We start from the raw sequence: 16847 nt of genomic DNA on the forward strand, positions 1-16847 counted from the left end.
TAGATGGGTCCCACTTGGATTAAATAAATTAGTTTAGATTTTGATGGTTTTGTAGTTTGCTTTCTTAGTTGTTTGGTATTGCTAGGATTCTTAGAGATAAGGATTATCTAGAGTAGGGATTTTCTTTAAATAAATAGTACGCTGCCTTTTTTAGATCAATGAAGAAACCTTGTTTGAGAAAGTGTATTTTGTGCACAAAGGAGGATTGATCCTTCCCTAGAAGTGGATCAAGATGTTGATCTTCCCTCTAAGGAGATCAAATCCGTTACGAACCGATTCAGACGGATTTGATCTCCTTAGAGGGAAGATCAACCTCTTGATCCACTTCGAGGGAAGGATCAATCCTCCTTTGTGCACAAAACACACTTTCTCAAACAAGTTTTCTTCATTGATCTAAAAAAGGCAGCGTACAATTTATTTAAAGAAAATCCTTCCCTCAGACTCAATCTTACATAGCCCTGCCCACTCGTCCAATGTTTTTGCACTTGGCACGAATATCAAGCTTACATTGTGATCGGCGCAGAGAGCCAGGACATCTTGATTAGATCTTGGGCGATCAAACTTAGAGAAAATCGGTTCAATTAGTTAGTATCTTTGGGTTTTGAAACTAAACAGGTAAAAACACGTACCGGATGCCATTAACAACAAAGGCTTGACTTGATGCGAATATGCGCTATGGGAAACTGAAACCGAGGACCTCCCTTTGGCCCTCTCTCCTCACTTCACACTCGCCGGTGATGGGGACCAAAGCTTCCCCATGGATTGCACAACCTAACCGAAGCTCTTGGAGTGTACATGAGTAGAATGGACCAAGAAAGCTCAATTTGTAGAGGAGATGTGGGGGGGGGGGAGGGAGGTGATGAGACCCCTCATCATGTCTATTCCCTAGACACCACCAATCTCACTATTGGCAACAAATGCCTTAGGGCGTGTTCAGCAACCCTCCAGAGAAGGGGGAGGGGAGGGGATGAGACCCCTCATCATGTCTATTACCTAGACACCACCAATCTCACTATTGGCAACAATTGCCTTAGGGCGTGTTCAGCAACCCTCCAGAGAAGGGATTCTTTCAAAATCGAAAGACATTGAAAAAAACTTGTTCGTTTTTAATTTAGAAGTATCACTTTAATGTGTTTTAAGGTCCTTAACCACGTTTATCTGGAGCGACTTTTTGTCGCTTCGAGGAAACGGAAAAATGAGTTTATCGGGCTAATCTCTCAAAGGTCTTTCTCCCGTGTTTTGCAAATCCCTCTTCCTCCTCCAAACCTCCAGATCCTTCTTCCTCCTCCAAACCTCCAAACCCTTCTTCCTCTTCCAATCATCTCAAGCGACCTGTCAAATATCTCTACCTAACTATCTCACGCCTAATCCTTCCGCCATGACTGAAGCTTCCTCGTTGACGGATTCTCCGGCTGCCGCTCTGCTCTCAAGTTCTATTCCTCAGATTTGAAGACAAATCTCTTTTTCTCCTTAACAGTGTTGAAGATGGTGATTGCTTTAAGTAAACGCCATCCAAATGCAAAATCAGCTGGTCTCTCTTGAAACGACACTTCGTTTCCAAAATTAGATAGGTCTCTGCAACTCCATTGGCATTTTACTCCTTGGCTTGCAAAAGGAGAAAATTTTCTTTGTAAAATTCTTCTTCTGATGAGATGAGAGACGGTGTCTTGATATGGAGGCCGATTTCAGGGTTTCAGAAAGCTCAAAGATGTTGGGTTGAAGCGGAAGAGGTGGAGGGATGGAGAAATTAAAAGAAATTTTATAGGGAAAAGGAGGGGATGTTTGCCAAATTTGCTTCTCAAAACTGCTACGTCGGAAAGGCGTTGTCATCAGAATCCTCTTAATCTCCGCCTGTTGGAACCATCACAATCTACGCCCATGCCCTGCTAGTTAGACCCAACCGAAAAAATACCATAATCCATTTGTTTGCCAATGCCGAACATCATTCTGGTAAAAAAAAACAGAAAAATTGATTCTGAATGAGTTTGCCGAACACGATTCTGTTGCCAAGAGCATTAAAAAACATTCATTCTGATTCTTGATTCCAAAATGAGAATCAAGAGAATGGTTGCCGGATTTTGGAATCAAAAGAATGGTTGCCGAACGCACCCTTAGTTGCCTCACTATGTCAACTCCCAACCAAATTTCTATTCCAACTTCCACCCATCCAACAAGTGACATTGGCCATTGATCTTGCATGGCCACATCAATGGTCAAGAATTATCCCAACACCTTCATGCAAGCTACGTGCAAGTCCATCATGTGTAAGAGATTTCCATAGGCTCACCCAAAGCAACAACCTAAGAACCCTCTTCCTCGATAGCCATTTCTTCTGCAAATTAGCTCCTATCCGATTTTCTTTGAAGGTTCGGAGGGATAGGAGAGTCGGGGAGAAAAACTCCTTTCTAGGGTTTTTCGTCGCTCGAGTGCTTTAAATTGGTTATTTTCATAATCTCTAGTTTTCCGATGTCTATTAACCAAAATTTGTATGTTTGCTCATCTCTTGTTACGGTCGGGGCCTACCACCTGCCTAGGTATGGGACTTGGGCGATCCAGCTGGTATGGGACAGGTTTAAAGAGCTAGCCTAACGTGCTCCATAGGTCTGAGGCTTTTTGCATATTGGTTAGGTAATTATAATTGGTATCAGAGCACAAATACGTTACTTGTTCGAGTCACGGAAGGGGCGAACTTTGGAGAGGACTACTTGAAAAGGGTTACATGGAAGAAAAACCTAGTGTGATAGCTGTCATGAGTTAAGTTTGGTATCAGTGCAATCACCACATCATTTGTTCGAGTCACGGAAGGGGCGACCCGTTGAGAGGACTACCTGGTAAAAAAAGCTAGAGTGAGAGCCAGCAGAGTGAAGTTGCCACAGAGTGGGCAGCTGCGGTAGGGGCGATTTATGGAAATGGCTGCCTGGATAAAAAGACCAAAGTGAAAGCCACCACAGATGTATGGGACTACGTGGGACACAGTTTGGTAAAATGTTGCTTTGGTTGAGCCAGTGTCAAGGCTTATGTATCATATTGAAGATAAAGATTGTTTAACAGTTAGGGACAGCTACCAGAAATTGCAGAAAAATGTGACCAATTTTTGCAGTTGTTGAAATCTTATCACTTGAGTGTGAAAAAATTCGTCCTAGGCAATCTGGCCTCTTTTTGTTGGTAAGTGTACTGATGCTAATCTAAGTTGGAGTTTCAAAGGTAGGTTAGGGGTTTTCGAAAACAGTGAGACATCCACAATAAATTTAATACATGGTGGATTCTTGATGGTCCTGAGCATTTCTATTTCTTTCACTTTTTAATTTTATATCAATTGAAACAAGTTGCAAAGATGAAGCTATACATATGAAAGTAGCTATGAAATGGGAAGCTGAATGAAGAGGTTATTGTGAATGCTCCTTGCGGAGTTTTTCATCTATTGAATGGTACTAAACAGCTTGACTGTAGTCACCTTCTTCCCAGAGTTGAAAGGCTTTCAACATCACTGGATGTAATCTTCGAAGTTGTCTGTTATATCTGTCAAAAAGATAATAGCTATGGGTTATAGTGATGCTGGCAATATCTTGAAGGAGCCCTTCAACGATATCCTCTTTTGAGCATAATCCAACATGACTTCTCGCTTGTCAATCTTTTGATCCTCCCACAACTCCTAGTTTCAGCAAAATTCCTAAGTTGATGCCAAGAGTGTGATGGTTATCCATTGTTGTCTTGGCAATTTTATTACAACACTTGATAAAGCTAATGATTGTAAGACACCTGTTATTCAAGTGATAGACAAAAGGATTAAATCAGTTGAGTGCCCATGTTTTGGAAATTTATCTACATTACTATCATTATTGGATATCATTGGTGGCCACTGTCCACTATTAGTAGCATGTAACATCATTTGAATTCGCAATTTATATTTGGTAACTTCTTTCTCCATATTCATAAATATGACACTGAAAATTGTTCTGCTGCTTTCATGAAGGCTGCAATTAATTGTGTTCTACCCAAAGAGTGGAATGGTGTCCATTTTGGTGGGTTGGAACGTTTAGTAATGTACTTTGACTTGGATTGCTGCTTTGACGTCTTGCGCCTATCTCAATCGTTAAAGCACCGTATAATAGAGGCTCATGGTATGGTTCTTCGCCTTTTTCTTTCGACATTTTTCTTTTGATTAGTCTTATATAGTCATCATCATTTGGTGGTTAGGTTCATGAAGTTGGGTTAATAAGGATCCAGTAGTAACTATTATGTTGAATGCTGTATTTAGATTTTAATTACAGAATAATATTTGAATTAATGTGAGGATAACACTTTTAAATGGCCTTATGCACTGTATTTTGTTCAACTTATTCTTCGAGTTGTGCTCTTCACGTGCTTCTCCTACCAAAAGATGTATCTTACACTTTATAACACTTTTAAATGGCCTTATGCACTGTATTTTGTTCAACATATTCTTTGAGTTGTGCTCTTCACGTGGTTCTCCTGCCAAAAGAATACGTTTAGTTGGGTTGGAGTGTATTGGAACTCATAAAATGGCGGAGAGATGGTCCAACATGAATAACTCTCACCAACTAGCCCAACCTAAGTACACTGTTCATGCTTGCTTCTTATACAGTTCAATTTGGGTTCACTCAAAAGCATAATTTTGGAAGTGTTTCAGATAGATTTAGGGCAACTAACACATTGGAAGTAATCACCCTTTTTTCATCCCAAGAAAATTACATAGTGCAAAGCTATCTCGCCTATTCTTTACATTGCACTATGTTTATTGGATGCTTGTTGGGTTTTTTTTGACATGCTTGAAAAAAATCTAGAGGGATTTCTTTATTGTGGTTTCGAATGGTGCTTTTGGTTCTTGAAGTGGTGTGGAAGTTTTTAGTCCCAAAGAGCTGGAAATGTGGGGTTTTTGGTACCTAGATCTTTTAGTGTTGGTTTGATTAGTCGATGTTATCATAGTTTGCCTCTGGATTGAATTGTGCAACCACCATAGTTTTAAATTTCGTCAGAAGTCGGAAATTTCGGATGGGACCGAAACTGAAATTTCGCGAAATCCGAAATTTCGAGAAATTCAATTTTTTTACCAAATTTCGGCTGAAATTTATGAAATGATTTAATTAATTATTTTTTCTTTTACCGGATTTCAGCCAAAATTTCGGTATTTCAGCCAAAATTTTCGTTTCGGCCAAGGCTGAATTAGGACCAAAACCGAAATTTAAATCCATGGCAACCACTATGTTTCTTTCTATACCAGGTTGTTGAATAACATGAAAGGGTAATTTAGGTATTACCTGTAGTCTTAGGGGTATTGTAGTCATTGTACATTGGTTGCCCTATTTGGGGCCTATATATATATCATTTACATGAGGAGCTCCCGAGTGGAGACTTCCCATCTTCTTCACTCTTCTAACCCTATACTCCATTTCTAACATAGTATCAGAGCAATTGAGCAAAGATCCTAGGGAAGGTGGAAAGAAGAAGAAGAGTTCCTCTATCATTCATGCCATCTCATTCTCGCGCGTCTATTTCTCTCCCTCCTTTTTTAGTTTGGGTTTCTCGGCAAACCCTTTAATTCTTTTGTCAAAACCCTAAAATCTCTCTAGCTCTCCCTCAAATATCTCCCTCAAACTCCCTCATTCACGTTTCTCTTCACTTGCCCAACTCTCGTTATCTCTACTCTTTCTTGTGTGCAAAACCCATTTGGGTTTACAATAAACCCCAAATCTCCTTGGAATATCTCTCTCTCTCTCTTTCTCTCTCTTAGCTCGCATTGTCTCTTTTCTTTTGCCGTATTTACTCTCTCATATGGGTTGTCGTATGGACTATGGAGTGTTGTGTCGTTGTCCTTCATCCTCATCTTTGTTTTTCTCCTTCTCTTTGTTGTGTTTCATGTCATTTGTCTTTCTCCCCTATAGGTTGGAACTGAAGCAAGAGTTGTGGTCCAAGCGGTAGGAGACTACATTTTGACGTTCTCAGGCAGTTATCTAATATTTAAGGATTGTCTCTCTGTACCTTCAATAAGAAGGAATTTAATTTCAGTTTCGAAGTTATTTGATGATGGATATTTTACTAGTTTTAATAAAAGTTTCGTTTTCATTTTCTATACTGGGTCTGGGTATGCCCAGCCAAGTACAAACTAATATTTTTTTTTGAAAATTGACAATTTCATTGATACTATGAAGATTACATTGGGGACCAGGGGTCCCTACTTGCATTACGTAGAATCAATTAAGGGTGCATGCTCCTAGACCAGTAAAAAGCCAAAAATGATCTTCTGGGTCAACCACTACAACGAGTTCTACACTTCCATGCGCTGCCACCCTGCCGAATACCTATTTCACTTCCCTTTCGAATTCTTCATCTACCAGCTGAAAATGCCTTCACCATTTCCCCTTCCTTTCCTTTACATTGCACAATGGTCTCATATGAAAGTGCCATATTTGTAGACCCCATCAAATCATAGCTGTGACCTGTCACGTTAGTCAAACTGCTCCACCACTTTCTAGCCGGCTAATTTAAAATTTAAAGATCCCGTTCAAAGGCCTAAAGCTATTGTGCGCCTCTAACCGTGCACGACAGCCAATCCATTGAATCCGATCATCGGCGGCCTCCACCTTGCGCCACCGCCCGTTCCGGGGGATCCCCATTAAACCACCAAGCCAAAATCCTAATCTAACCCTAGAGACCACCATTTTTACCCTAACTTCTTCCCTTTCAGCTTCACCAGGACCTAAAATCCTAATCCTACCCTTATTTTCACCTAATCCTAGAGCCCACCATTGTTCACCATAATCCTACCCTTCTAGCCCCAACCTTACACCTCGATCAAACCCCATCCTTACCCTCCACAACCAATCTCTTCCTTTTTTCCCTTGAATCTGGCCACCCTTTTTCACACTCCTCCCGCGTCCACCACTTCCGACAACTCATCAGCCCACTTTCTCCATCCACCCAACCCAGATCCGATCCTTTCCCCAATAAATCCGGCCCACTCGGATCCAGATCTGGCCATTTCGCACCTCTAGCCACCATTGCTGCATCCCCTGCGAGATCTGCCCAACTCCGGGCACCATCCGGCCACTAACACCTCCCTTGCCCATGAACGGAGAGAAAGGGAAAGATAAAAAAATAGGAAAGATAGATCTAAGAGAAAGAAAGATCAGAGAGGAAGAAAGAGGGGGGAGTAGAAAAAGCAGAAAGAGAGAGAACAAGAAGAGATCAGAAAAGTGAAAGAAAAGAAGATAGGGGGAGAAAGAGATATCAGGAAAGGAGAGAGGGAGATCGATCGAAGAGAGAAAGATCAGCGAGAGATGGGGGAGAAAATGAAGAGAGAGGGAAAGACAGAAGAGAAGAGAGAGAGAGAGAGAGAGAGAGAGAGAGAGAGAGAGAGAGAGAGAGAGAGAGAGAGGGACAAAATAGGGAAGAGAGAGAGAGAGAGAGAGAGAGAGGGAAGAAAACGCCTCCCTCCCTAGGGTTTCCATCGACCTAGGGAGGGAGCTCCAAAATCGCCTAAAAAATCACCTCTTTTCTTGACTCCCCTCTTTTTTTGAAAGTTAACATAAGAGTACTTGTACAAACTAATATTTTGTATCGCAGGATGGGACTACTGGTCCGAATGCTTTATGGATATTAATGAAACTTGTCATCTTTTAAAAAAAAAAAAAAGTTGCATGTTCCACATATTTCGACCGAAACATTAACGAAATCCCTAAACTTTGGGTGAATTCCCAAAATATCGAGGGAATATGGTTTTTTTCTGAATGCAAGTGAATTTCATTTTGGCAGCAGCTGAAATCGATTATTTCGGCGGAAACGAAATGCTTCGGCCGAAATTTAAAACCATGGTTACAACTATCTGTCTCTAGCACGTTGCCTTCACTTTATTTCTTATTGGATCTCCAACTTAGCATTCACTTCCTTGAGACCTTGCGTAGAATTCAGCTCATCTTTGGGCATTCAGGACCAGTAGTTTAGGGATTTCGTTAATGTTTCGGTCGAAATATGTGGAACATGCAACCTTTTTTTTTTGTTGAAAGATGACAAGTTTCATTAATATCCATAAAGCATTCGGGACCAGTAGTCCCATCCTGCGATATAAAATATTAGTTTGTACAAGTACTCTTATGTTAACTTTCAAAAAAAAGGGGAGTCAAGAAAAGAGGTGATTTTTTAGGCGACCCTTCCTCTTTCCCTTCCAACTTGGCAAGACACTTGAGAACCTCCCCACCCTTAACAGCCTTTGCCACTCTTCTGTTTTTATCCCATTCATTAAGCTTAGTCTTGACCGAACATAGTTAGCTGGATTGATATTAAGATTTGCTTATTTTCTTATAAACATAAATGTCTCTCAATGTTTGTCACCTAGTTCATGCCTTATGCACAAAATGTAACATTTTTAGAAGCATTGATGATCATATCAAGGCAGTTAGATTAAACAAACTTCATTTGTTTATCTATCTTGTAGAAATCTTTAAAGTGTTAGATAAACATGTTAAAGTATAATTTAAATTTTTGCAGAACCAAGAAACAATGTCTGTTTGGTACCACATGAGTCCCCAAGGGATTATGATGCTATGATGGCCCGAACAAACCATTTTGATGAGGAATTATTTGGAGCTTGCATGCGACGCTTCTTGTATATCCGTTGTTACCGCAGTTGCGAATTTTTGGCTGCTCTTAAGGCAGGTACATCCTACACTTATTATATACTTGGAAGTTTATAATTGAAACACATGCTAGAACATTTGGTTTAATATATCTACCTGAGCAACATACAAATGTTGATTTAGATGCTATTAAAACTATGTGAGTGGGGCTTACATAATTCTATATTCCTATAACCTGCTGTTATGGTCTTAAAGCTCTCTCTTCTAACTTTAGTGATGAAACGTGTTATTTTTTATTTTTTACTTTTTTTCAAAGATATGCTGCTTTAACTAATGCTTAGGTTCATGGAACAAATTAAATTTGCAGTCCTGATCCACTTGACGGCTGACACATGGCCCTATGATGGTCCATCCAACTGGTGTTGTGATGACCTCTTATGGTTTTAGGGTTTCTTTTTATCCTTTTTGTTTGCGTTACCATGCAAATATCACTAAAATGAATCTACTTGATGGAAAGATAACAGATGACTCATATTACTATTTATTAGGTTGGTTGTCATACATCCTGTTACAAAATAGGGTTTTGCTTACGGGGGCACTCGTTAAGGTGCATTGGAAAAGAAAAAAATGCAAGCATTTTGATAATAAAATCTCAAAACCTGTGTAAAGTTATGAAACTATGTGAAATGATTGCAAATTTTCTTTTCCAATGCACCTTAACGGGTGCCCTAAGGGCAAGCGTTAGCAAAACCCTACAAAATAACCTGATAGAACTTGATACAGGATCTCCCTCATTAGGATGTTGTTACTAAGTGGTGCTAGCCCCTTTGAGAAGTTTGGCAACAAAGATGGCTGTGGGAAGAAGGAATAAATAAAACATTTGACCGAGGTTTGGGTCTTTAGAATTGTTTCTGGCTACTTAATGTTATTTAAATTCCTTTTAAGTCTTACTGGATTATAAGTTAAATCCTTCCACTCTAACGTGACTTTGAATAGTCTGCAATGCTGTTGCATTTCTTAAAATGTGATAGATGCAACGCTATATGAATTCTTTACGTGATTCACATTTTCTAATGTAGTGAAAAATGGTCGAGGCAAAGATCATCTAGATAATTTTTCTTCACAGCAAATTCCTTCCATATAGCAGACACGATTAAGGATGGGGCTAACTACCCATGGCATCCAGCAGATGCGATTAAGGTGAATAAAGACATGATTGAGGGGCATTCAATAGTGTTTCAACATATCTGGCTTGCGGTCAACTCTGATGCTCACCGGTTCGCTCTTTCCGGTGTGCTGCAAGAATAGCTCATTTTTTTTACCCTCTTCTGCCTTAAAGATTTTTGTTGGGCTTTTAGGGTGCTGCAAGAATATGTTGGGCAAGCTGCCTTATTTCCCATCACCGATTATGGTGGGTGGTGCCTTCTTTTCTGGGATTTTAGAAAACCTAGGGTATAAGAGCTCGTTTTGCTCACACGAACAAAGAGTGGTGAGCAGAGAAAGAGATATCCGAGCGTGGGTTCTTCTCTTGGAGAGAGAGAGAGAGAGAGAGAGGTTTTGTCTTTGCGTCTTCTTCTTGGGTTTTTTTTTTTCTCTTGGGCGTTCTCTTGGGTTTTCTCTCTGTTTACTCTTGGTGTACGGTCTTCGGTGAGAGAAGCAAGGAAAGGGTTGCGGGTTTGGATGTTTTGGGTTTAATCCATTGTAATCCTTGTATATTCTTTTTCTTATAGTGGAAGATCGTGTTTCTCGCCCGTGGATGTTGGCTTGTCCGAACCACGTAAATCTTGGTGTTCATCTTGTGGCTTGTGTTTATTTTTACTTTCCGTTAATTTGTGCATGATCTGATCTGATTTGCCTGGCGGATTTTCTCAACAGAATAGCTCACTTTTTTTACCCTCTTTTGCCCTGAGGATTTCAGTTGTGCTCTTATTTTGTTTTTTCCTTGCTCCTGTTCTTCTGTATTTTTCGACCATCTCGGTTGCATTGCTCCTTTTTCCTTGATTAATAATGTTTTACCGTTATAAAAATCCTTCTATCTGCTAGAGGCCTTACTCTTGCTAGTACACTTTCCCTTGTCTAGTTCTTTAATTCTGTGAGACACTTTCTTACTGGCAGATTCCCTTTTTGCTCTTTTAACTGGGGCCATTGTAGGCATATGCCAGTTTGGCCAATCAATTGTCAATGGGAAGATCAATTAGATTTCTTCCACTATCTTGTAACCATCTTATGTGATGGGTGTGGAAGGAGAAAGTCTTGCTAGAATGCTGAAATTTTGAACTGTATACTTATATAAACATTCAATAGGCAGTAAAATATATCATCCTTAGGATTCAGCAGTAGTTGTCTCTATTGCAGAAGGATTTCTGAAATGATGACTGGTAAAATTACTAGTCGAACTTGTAGAAGAAAAACCTGAAACCTCTAGTTTTTTAAATCTTTCACAGGTTCTTTTCCTATTATAGCTAGAGCTCATAGAGTCAACATCTATCTGGTTAAATTGCACTCTAGTTATATTGAATGCTGGGTTGTCTCTGGTTTTAACCTGGTACGGATCTTCTGATTGGCCATTTGGCCCATTTGATAATAATGGTAACTGGTTGTCCATACACTGTAAACCATCTAAACTACATGCAGATGTGGAGTTTTAGTTGCTGCTTATTAGATAAAGAGCAGTATATGATTTGTACCTTTATACTTTGTTATAATTTCAATAGTTAGAGTATCAACTCATTTCTATTTCTCTTATGTGTATTCTACTTGGATTTGGTAGATAATGCACTATCTGTCCTAATTTGAAAAATGAGAGCAACCATTCATTTCCATTCTGTATAATTCTACTTGAATTTTGTAGACGACACGCTATCGACTTCAAAAGGAAAATGAAGCACATGGTACTAGTGTTGGTTTCCTTATGATTGATAGGTCTGCCTTATTCCCCTGAAATTCTAATTCTCTTGGACAAACTTTATTGATAATATATTGTTGGTCTGCCTTATTCCACTGAAATTCCGATTTGTTTGGACATGATATAGTAACTTGTTTGTATTATGCATTACTTCATCTTCATATTTTCATCATTTCCATTTCTTTTTAATTTTTCAGGTATCTGTTATGCATCGATTGATTAATCATAGATGTTAATTTGTTTATTTTTATCAAAAAGATAATATTTTATTGAGAACATAGAAAGAGAAAAATACTAGAGCTGGATTGCTTGAAAACAAATATGTCAGTGGTGCTGGATGAGGCACTAATTGTGTGAGTGTGGCCTCAACTGAAGAAGACTGGTTGAATGGCAGTCACTGCGGGAAGAGAAGGCACACAAGAGATATGTCTTGGGACATTCATCTCCATCTACAATAGTGGATGAGAGGATCACGTTCTCATGCTGCTACATTTTAGGAGGAGCTTGATTTATGATTATAATCGTACCCATGAAGCCCATCCATAATTGACCTTTGGTAATTCATCTACGGATCCCAAGGACCAAGTTATTGATGACGTTTGTGAGTGTCTTCAGCCTAGGAAGCTTTTTTAAGTTCCAAAAACCTCCATGGAACAGTTATTTACTCATGCTTTTACTCGTCATGCTTCTATGTGATTTCCTTCTGCCTCCCGAATAGTTGATTGAATAGTTGATTCAAGAGCCTCAAATCATATGATGCAAGATAGATAGTTTTATTTCTTTTCTTTCGTGTCCGCATAAGGATACCGTCAAAATAGCTAGTGGTTCATTTACTTCTGTTTCAACAAAGAGCTCCCTTATGGGAGACTTATCCTTCACTTCTCTATCGGACATTTCGTGGGTCATAGATACGGGTGTCACACATCACATGGCAGATGATTCAAGTAGCATGTCCATCCGTATTTATTCCAGTTCTTTCCATATCATAATGGGGGTTGGATGATTCCCATCACCCATGTTGGTACCGCTTCTACTTCCACTTCTTTAGGTTCATATAGTGTTCTCTATGTGTACATTGTTCCAAGAAATCAATACAAACTACTTTCTGGTTCCCAATTAATATTTCAACTTGCTTGCTGCTTTATCTTTACCCCCGCATCACTTCTTTTGAAGGATCTGCGAAAGTGGAAGCTCCTCGATAAAGGTGTTGTTTATGGAAACTTGTCTTGAGTAGAGTTGTTGCCTTCACATTTGTGTTAGGGCGTCGAAGCCGTTTCTACACCAGTTTCCTCACCCTCATTATTGGTGTGACATCATCGTTTTGCCCACACCAAGTCCAGTACTTTTTCTTTTCTAGTCTCTAGGTCAGTTATTTCTTTTTGCAATAACATTTTTGATTTGCAACTGTATCATAGTTTTCAACTCTGTAAGCATTGTGAACTTTCATTTCCTATAATATTATAAATACATTATTTCAATTTGGGATTATTCATTTTGTTGTTTGGGGTCTTTCCCTAGTATTTTGTAAATCTGGTTCCCATTATTATGTTATCTTTGTTCATGATCATTCCCATTATACTTGGATTTATTTTCTTCGTCACTAATCCTATTTTTTCTCAACTTTTACTTTTCATACACGTTAATGGGCATTATGACATGTATTCTACATCTACGAAGTGATGACACAGTTTCTAATGTCAGTTTTGGTGTGGACTTGGGGCCATATAGAAGTCAAAGTATGTCGACTCCGGTCATTGAAGTCCATGCAAATGCTGGAAATTTAAGATGAAACTCCAAGAAATGCTAGAATAAACACAAATATACTTGGGAACTATCACAAAAATAGGCAACCGTCGATAATGGTTTAACAGCATCAAACACCTACTGACATGCGTCGTCACACATGTTTGGGCTACTAAGATTCATTCTAAACACAAAATGTTATACAACCACATAAATATATGCTTCAAATAAACAAAAGTGTGAGAAAAAGTCCACTTCTTTCATTAATTAATAAAGTCATATATATTAAGTAATTCGTAATTCATAGACACATGCTAATGTATATCTCATCATTACAAATAATGTAAACGCATAAACCCACTATTTAAAAAAATTGGAAAATAGTAAGTGTTAGAAGCCACCAAAGAGGGAGAAAGAAAGAGGAAGAAGAGAAAGAGTGAATTAGGGATCCTCCCCCTCACTTATGTATTTATAGGAAAGAGAGCATACAAAAGACTACTGTGCCCTTATGGCTTCAATACACACCCACACACACTTTTAACACTCCCCCTCAAGCTGGAATGTATATATTATACATTCCCAGCTTGTTACAGATGTCATTTAATTTTGCATTACTAAGGGATTTAGTGAAAACATCCGCTAGTTGGTGTACAAACCGAGTGAAGGAAACATGAATCTCGCCTCTATGAATTCGCTGGCGAATGAAGTGACAATCAACCTCTATGTGCTTGATTCTCTCATGGAAGATAGGATTGGTAGCTATATGAATCGCAGCCTTATTGTCACAATAAAGCTAAGCTGGAGAAGATGGGGAGAAACCAATCTCAGATAGGAGTGAACGTAACCAAAGGAGTTCTCCACTAGTATGGGACATAGCTCGGTACTCTGCCTCGGCACTAGCCTTGGAAACAATGTCCTATTTCTTACTCTTCCATGACACTAAATTGCCGCCAACAAAAGTACAATATCCGGTGGTGGATCTCCTATCTACAGGAGATCTTGCCCAGTCTGCATCACAAAATCCTTCCAACCTGATATGCCCATGCTTCTTGAATAGGAGGCCTTTCCCTGGTGCCCCTTTCAAGTAGCGAATAATCTGAATCACTGCTGCAAGGTGGGAAGTACAGGATGAGCTCATATGTTGGCTAACAACACCAACAACATATGATATATCTGGACGAGTGACTGTTGTAAGCTATATGAGCTTACCCACTAGCCTCCTGTATTTGCCAGGATCATCTAACAAATCCCCTTCTTCTGGAAGAAGTTTCACATTTGGGTCCATAGGAACTGAGACAGGTTTCACTCCAAGGTAACCTGTCTCCTCAAGAAGATCCAACACATTTCCGCTGCGAGAGAGGGATACCTCTAGTAGAATGGGCAACCTCAATGCCAAGAAAGTATCTATGATGTCCCAGATCTTTGGTTGAGAACTCTTTCTGCAAGAATGTCTTCAGTTTGTGTATCCACACTGAATCACTGCCTGTAATGATAATGTCGTCAACATACACTATCAATAGAACACAACCGGCACCCGACTGATAACTGAAGACAGAGTGATCAACAACACATTGCTTCATGCCAAAGCGCATGATAGCATCACTAAACTGGCCAAACCAAGCTCTAGGAGACTGCTTCAGGCCATATATAGAGGACATCTCCCCTTGAGCAACATACCCAGGAGGTTGCTCCATATACACCTCCTCATTATGCTCACCATGTAAGAAGGCATTCTTCACATCTAACTGATGTAGGGGCCAGCCGTTGTTAACTGCAAGTGAGAGGAGAACCCTGACAGATGGTATTTTGGCAACCGGGGAAAATGTCTCCTGGTAATCAACTCCAAAGGTTTTTTTTTGAAAGATGACAAATTTCATTAATATTCAAATAGCAGTCGGGACCAAGGGTCCCATACTACAATTACAAAATATTAAGGTGAATTAGCACGGGCATACCCGAAGCCAATTCAAAAGCGATCAGAAAATACTACAAAACTCATCTATACCTTTTATCTATTATAATGCCCGTATCCTTGTATCTGTACATGATTCTATTGTATATGTAACCTTTCCTTAATACGTTGTTCATTCCTTTCCTCAACCCTTTCACCTGTACCTTCTCGGATTGCACTAGTTTCCTAAGAAAGTACTTCCTGAGATTTTATGAAGTCGGAATTCATGAAAACCAGCAATGCTACAAGACTCTTAACCAGTAGTCGAACCTTCTGAAATTCTGAGGCTCAAGATTTATCATAGAGTTTCAAGGGAGACAGCTGATTTGGCGCATTCAAACTGGATAACCTAAGCGAAGAACGAATCTGTCGAGCTTTGGTTATTGGAGGTCCAAAATCTTGGTTGACAACCAACAATCACAGTAATTTTAAACAAATCAAACCCCGAGAGCTATTGAGGGGTTACTCCCTATCATCCAGCAGCCCAGATCCTGTAGTTTGTACCAGAGCCACCAAACTAATGCAATTCTGCACTTACTCAAATACTTTACCAAAGGGAGACGCCCACGCCCGACTCTCAATTTGACTGAATTAAACATCTACTCCAGGCTTGCTTTAAATTTCTTTAAGTCATGCCTTTTGATCTTCCTTATCTCTTTCCTTCATTGCAAGGAACATATTTTTGGTAGCCCCCAAATCTTCCTTATACGTAATCCCAAAAACATCCCCTACCGACAATAGGTCATTAAACTCTTCTGAGAATGATCCCCTACTCCTTGAGCCGTTAGAACTATTATCAACCTGCTTTGCCTTTTCTCTAGAGTCCTTGGGAACCTAGGGCTCCCCAACTCGCAAAGCTTCAATCTGCCCTGAGTTGCCCGATGCAACAGCTTCCCCCGAAGTCGAGCTGGATCGATTAGTTTCCAGGTTTCTGATAACAGTTTTTCTTTCCTCCTCCCAAAGACATCGCCGGTACGTCTTTCCTTTTCTAGAACTTTACTGAATATGGGGAGGTCAAGGAGAGGTACATGGAGTTCCTTATCACTATTCGAATCCGAAGTAGGATCCAGATTATTGATGGAGGAAGAGTTTTTCTTTAGCTGAGCCCAACACTTTTTTAGCGGGCTAAGAGAAATCTCGCATGGGGTTGGAAATTCCTTCCTAGCAAGCTTTTCATTGTAGCGAAGGCCTTTTAGCAATTCGATATCGTCGTCCTCAAACGAGAACCTCTAGATGGGCGGAGAACCTCCATCCTGGACCAATTCTTTTCCTGACATAGCTGGCGAATCGATGGCATCAAAGTTTTGGAGAGGCTTATGAGATTTGACAATTAGTCTCCTTCTCCTGTGATTTTCTTTCCTAACAATAGCTTTTAATTTCCTTGTAAAGACTGAAAGGCCCCCTCAAGTGGCTAATACCTGTATTTCCAAGTTAGTATTTCTCCGATGTACTTTAGCTTTCCCTGTACGCAGGCGCTTTACTTTGGAATTCTTGTCATTATGGAATCTAGTTTTAATCTTTAGCACCTTTTTGTCCTTTACCGAGGTCAAAATACAGCTATCTGCAACATCTTTTCGAGAAGCCTCTCCTTTCTCACCACGGGACCCTGCATTTAATGATTTTCGTGTCGAACCACTTTTAGCTTGACCCCACT

The 16847-nt window shown here is 39.8% G+C and overlaps 1 protein-coding gene across 5 annotated transcripts in view; it reads left to right on the forward strand.

Annotated features, from left to right (window-relative positions):
* Positions 1 to 16847, forward strand: part of XRCC2 (homolog of X-ray repair cross complementing 2 (XRCC2)) — a 77843-nt gene that overhangs the window by 3275 nt on the left and 57721 nt on the right. For all 5 annotated transcript variants that reach the window (XR_013250475.1, XR_013250491.1, XR_013250492.1 and 2 more), the window contains exons 2-4: positions 3974 to 4121; positions 8506 to 8669; positions 11446 to 11516. Coding sequence is in view for 1 of the 5 variants with exons in the window: in XM_077378511.1 (XP_077234626.1) it covers positions 3974 to 4121; positions 8506 to 8669; positions 11446 to 11516 (383 nt within the window). In the remaining 4 variants the exon portion in view is untranslated. The remainder of the gene's footprint in view (positions 1 to 3973; positions 4122 to 8505; positions 8670 to 11445; positions 11517 to 16847) is intronic.

This window comes from Tasmannia lanceolata, unplaced genomic scaffold (assembly GCF_043159265.1).
Source record: "Tasmannia lanceolata isolate RefF3 unplaced genomic scaffold, GAP_Taslan_0.1 ptg000002l, whole genome shotgun sequence".
Lineage (NCBI taxonomy): Eukaryota > Viridiplantae > Streptophyta > Magnoliopsida > Canellales > Winteraceae > Tasmannia > Tasmannia lanceolata.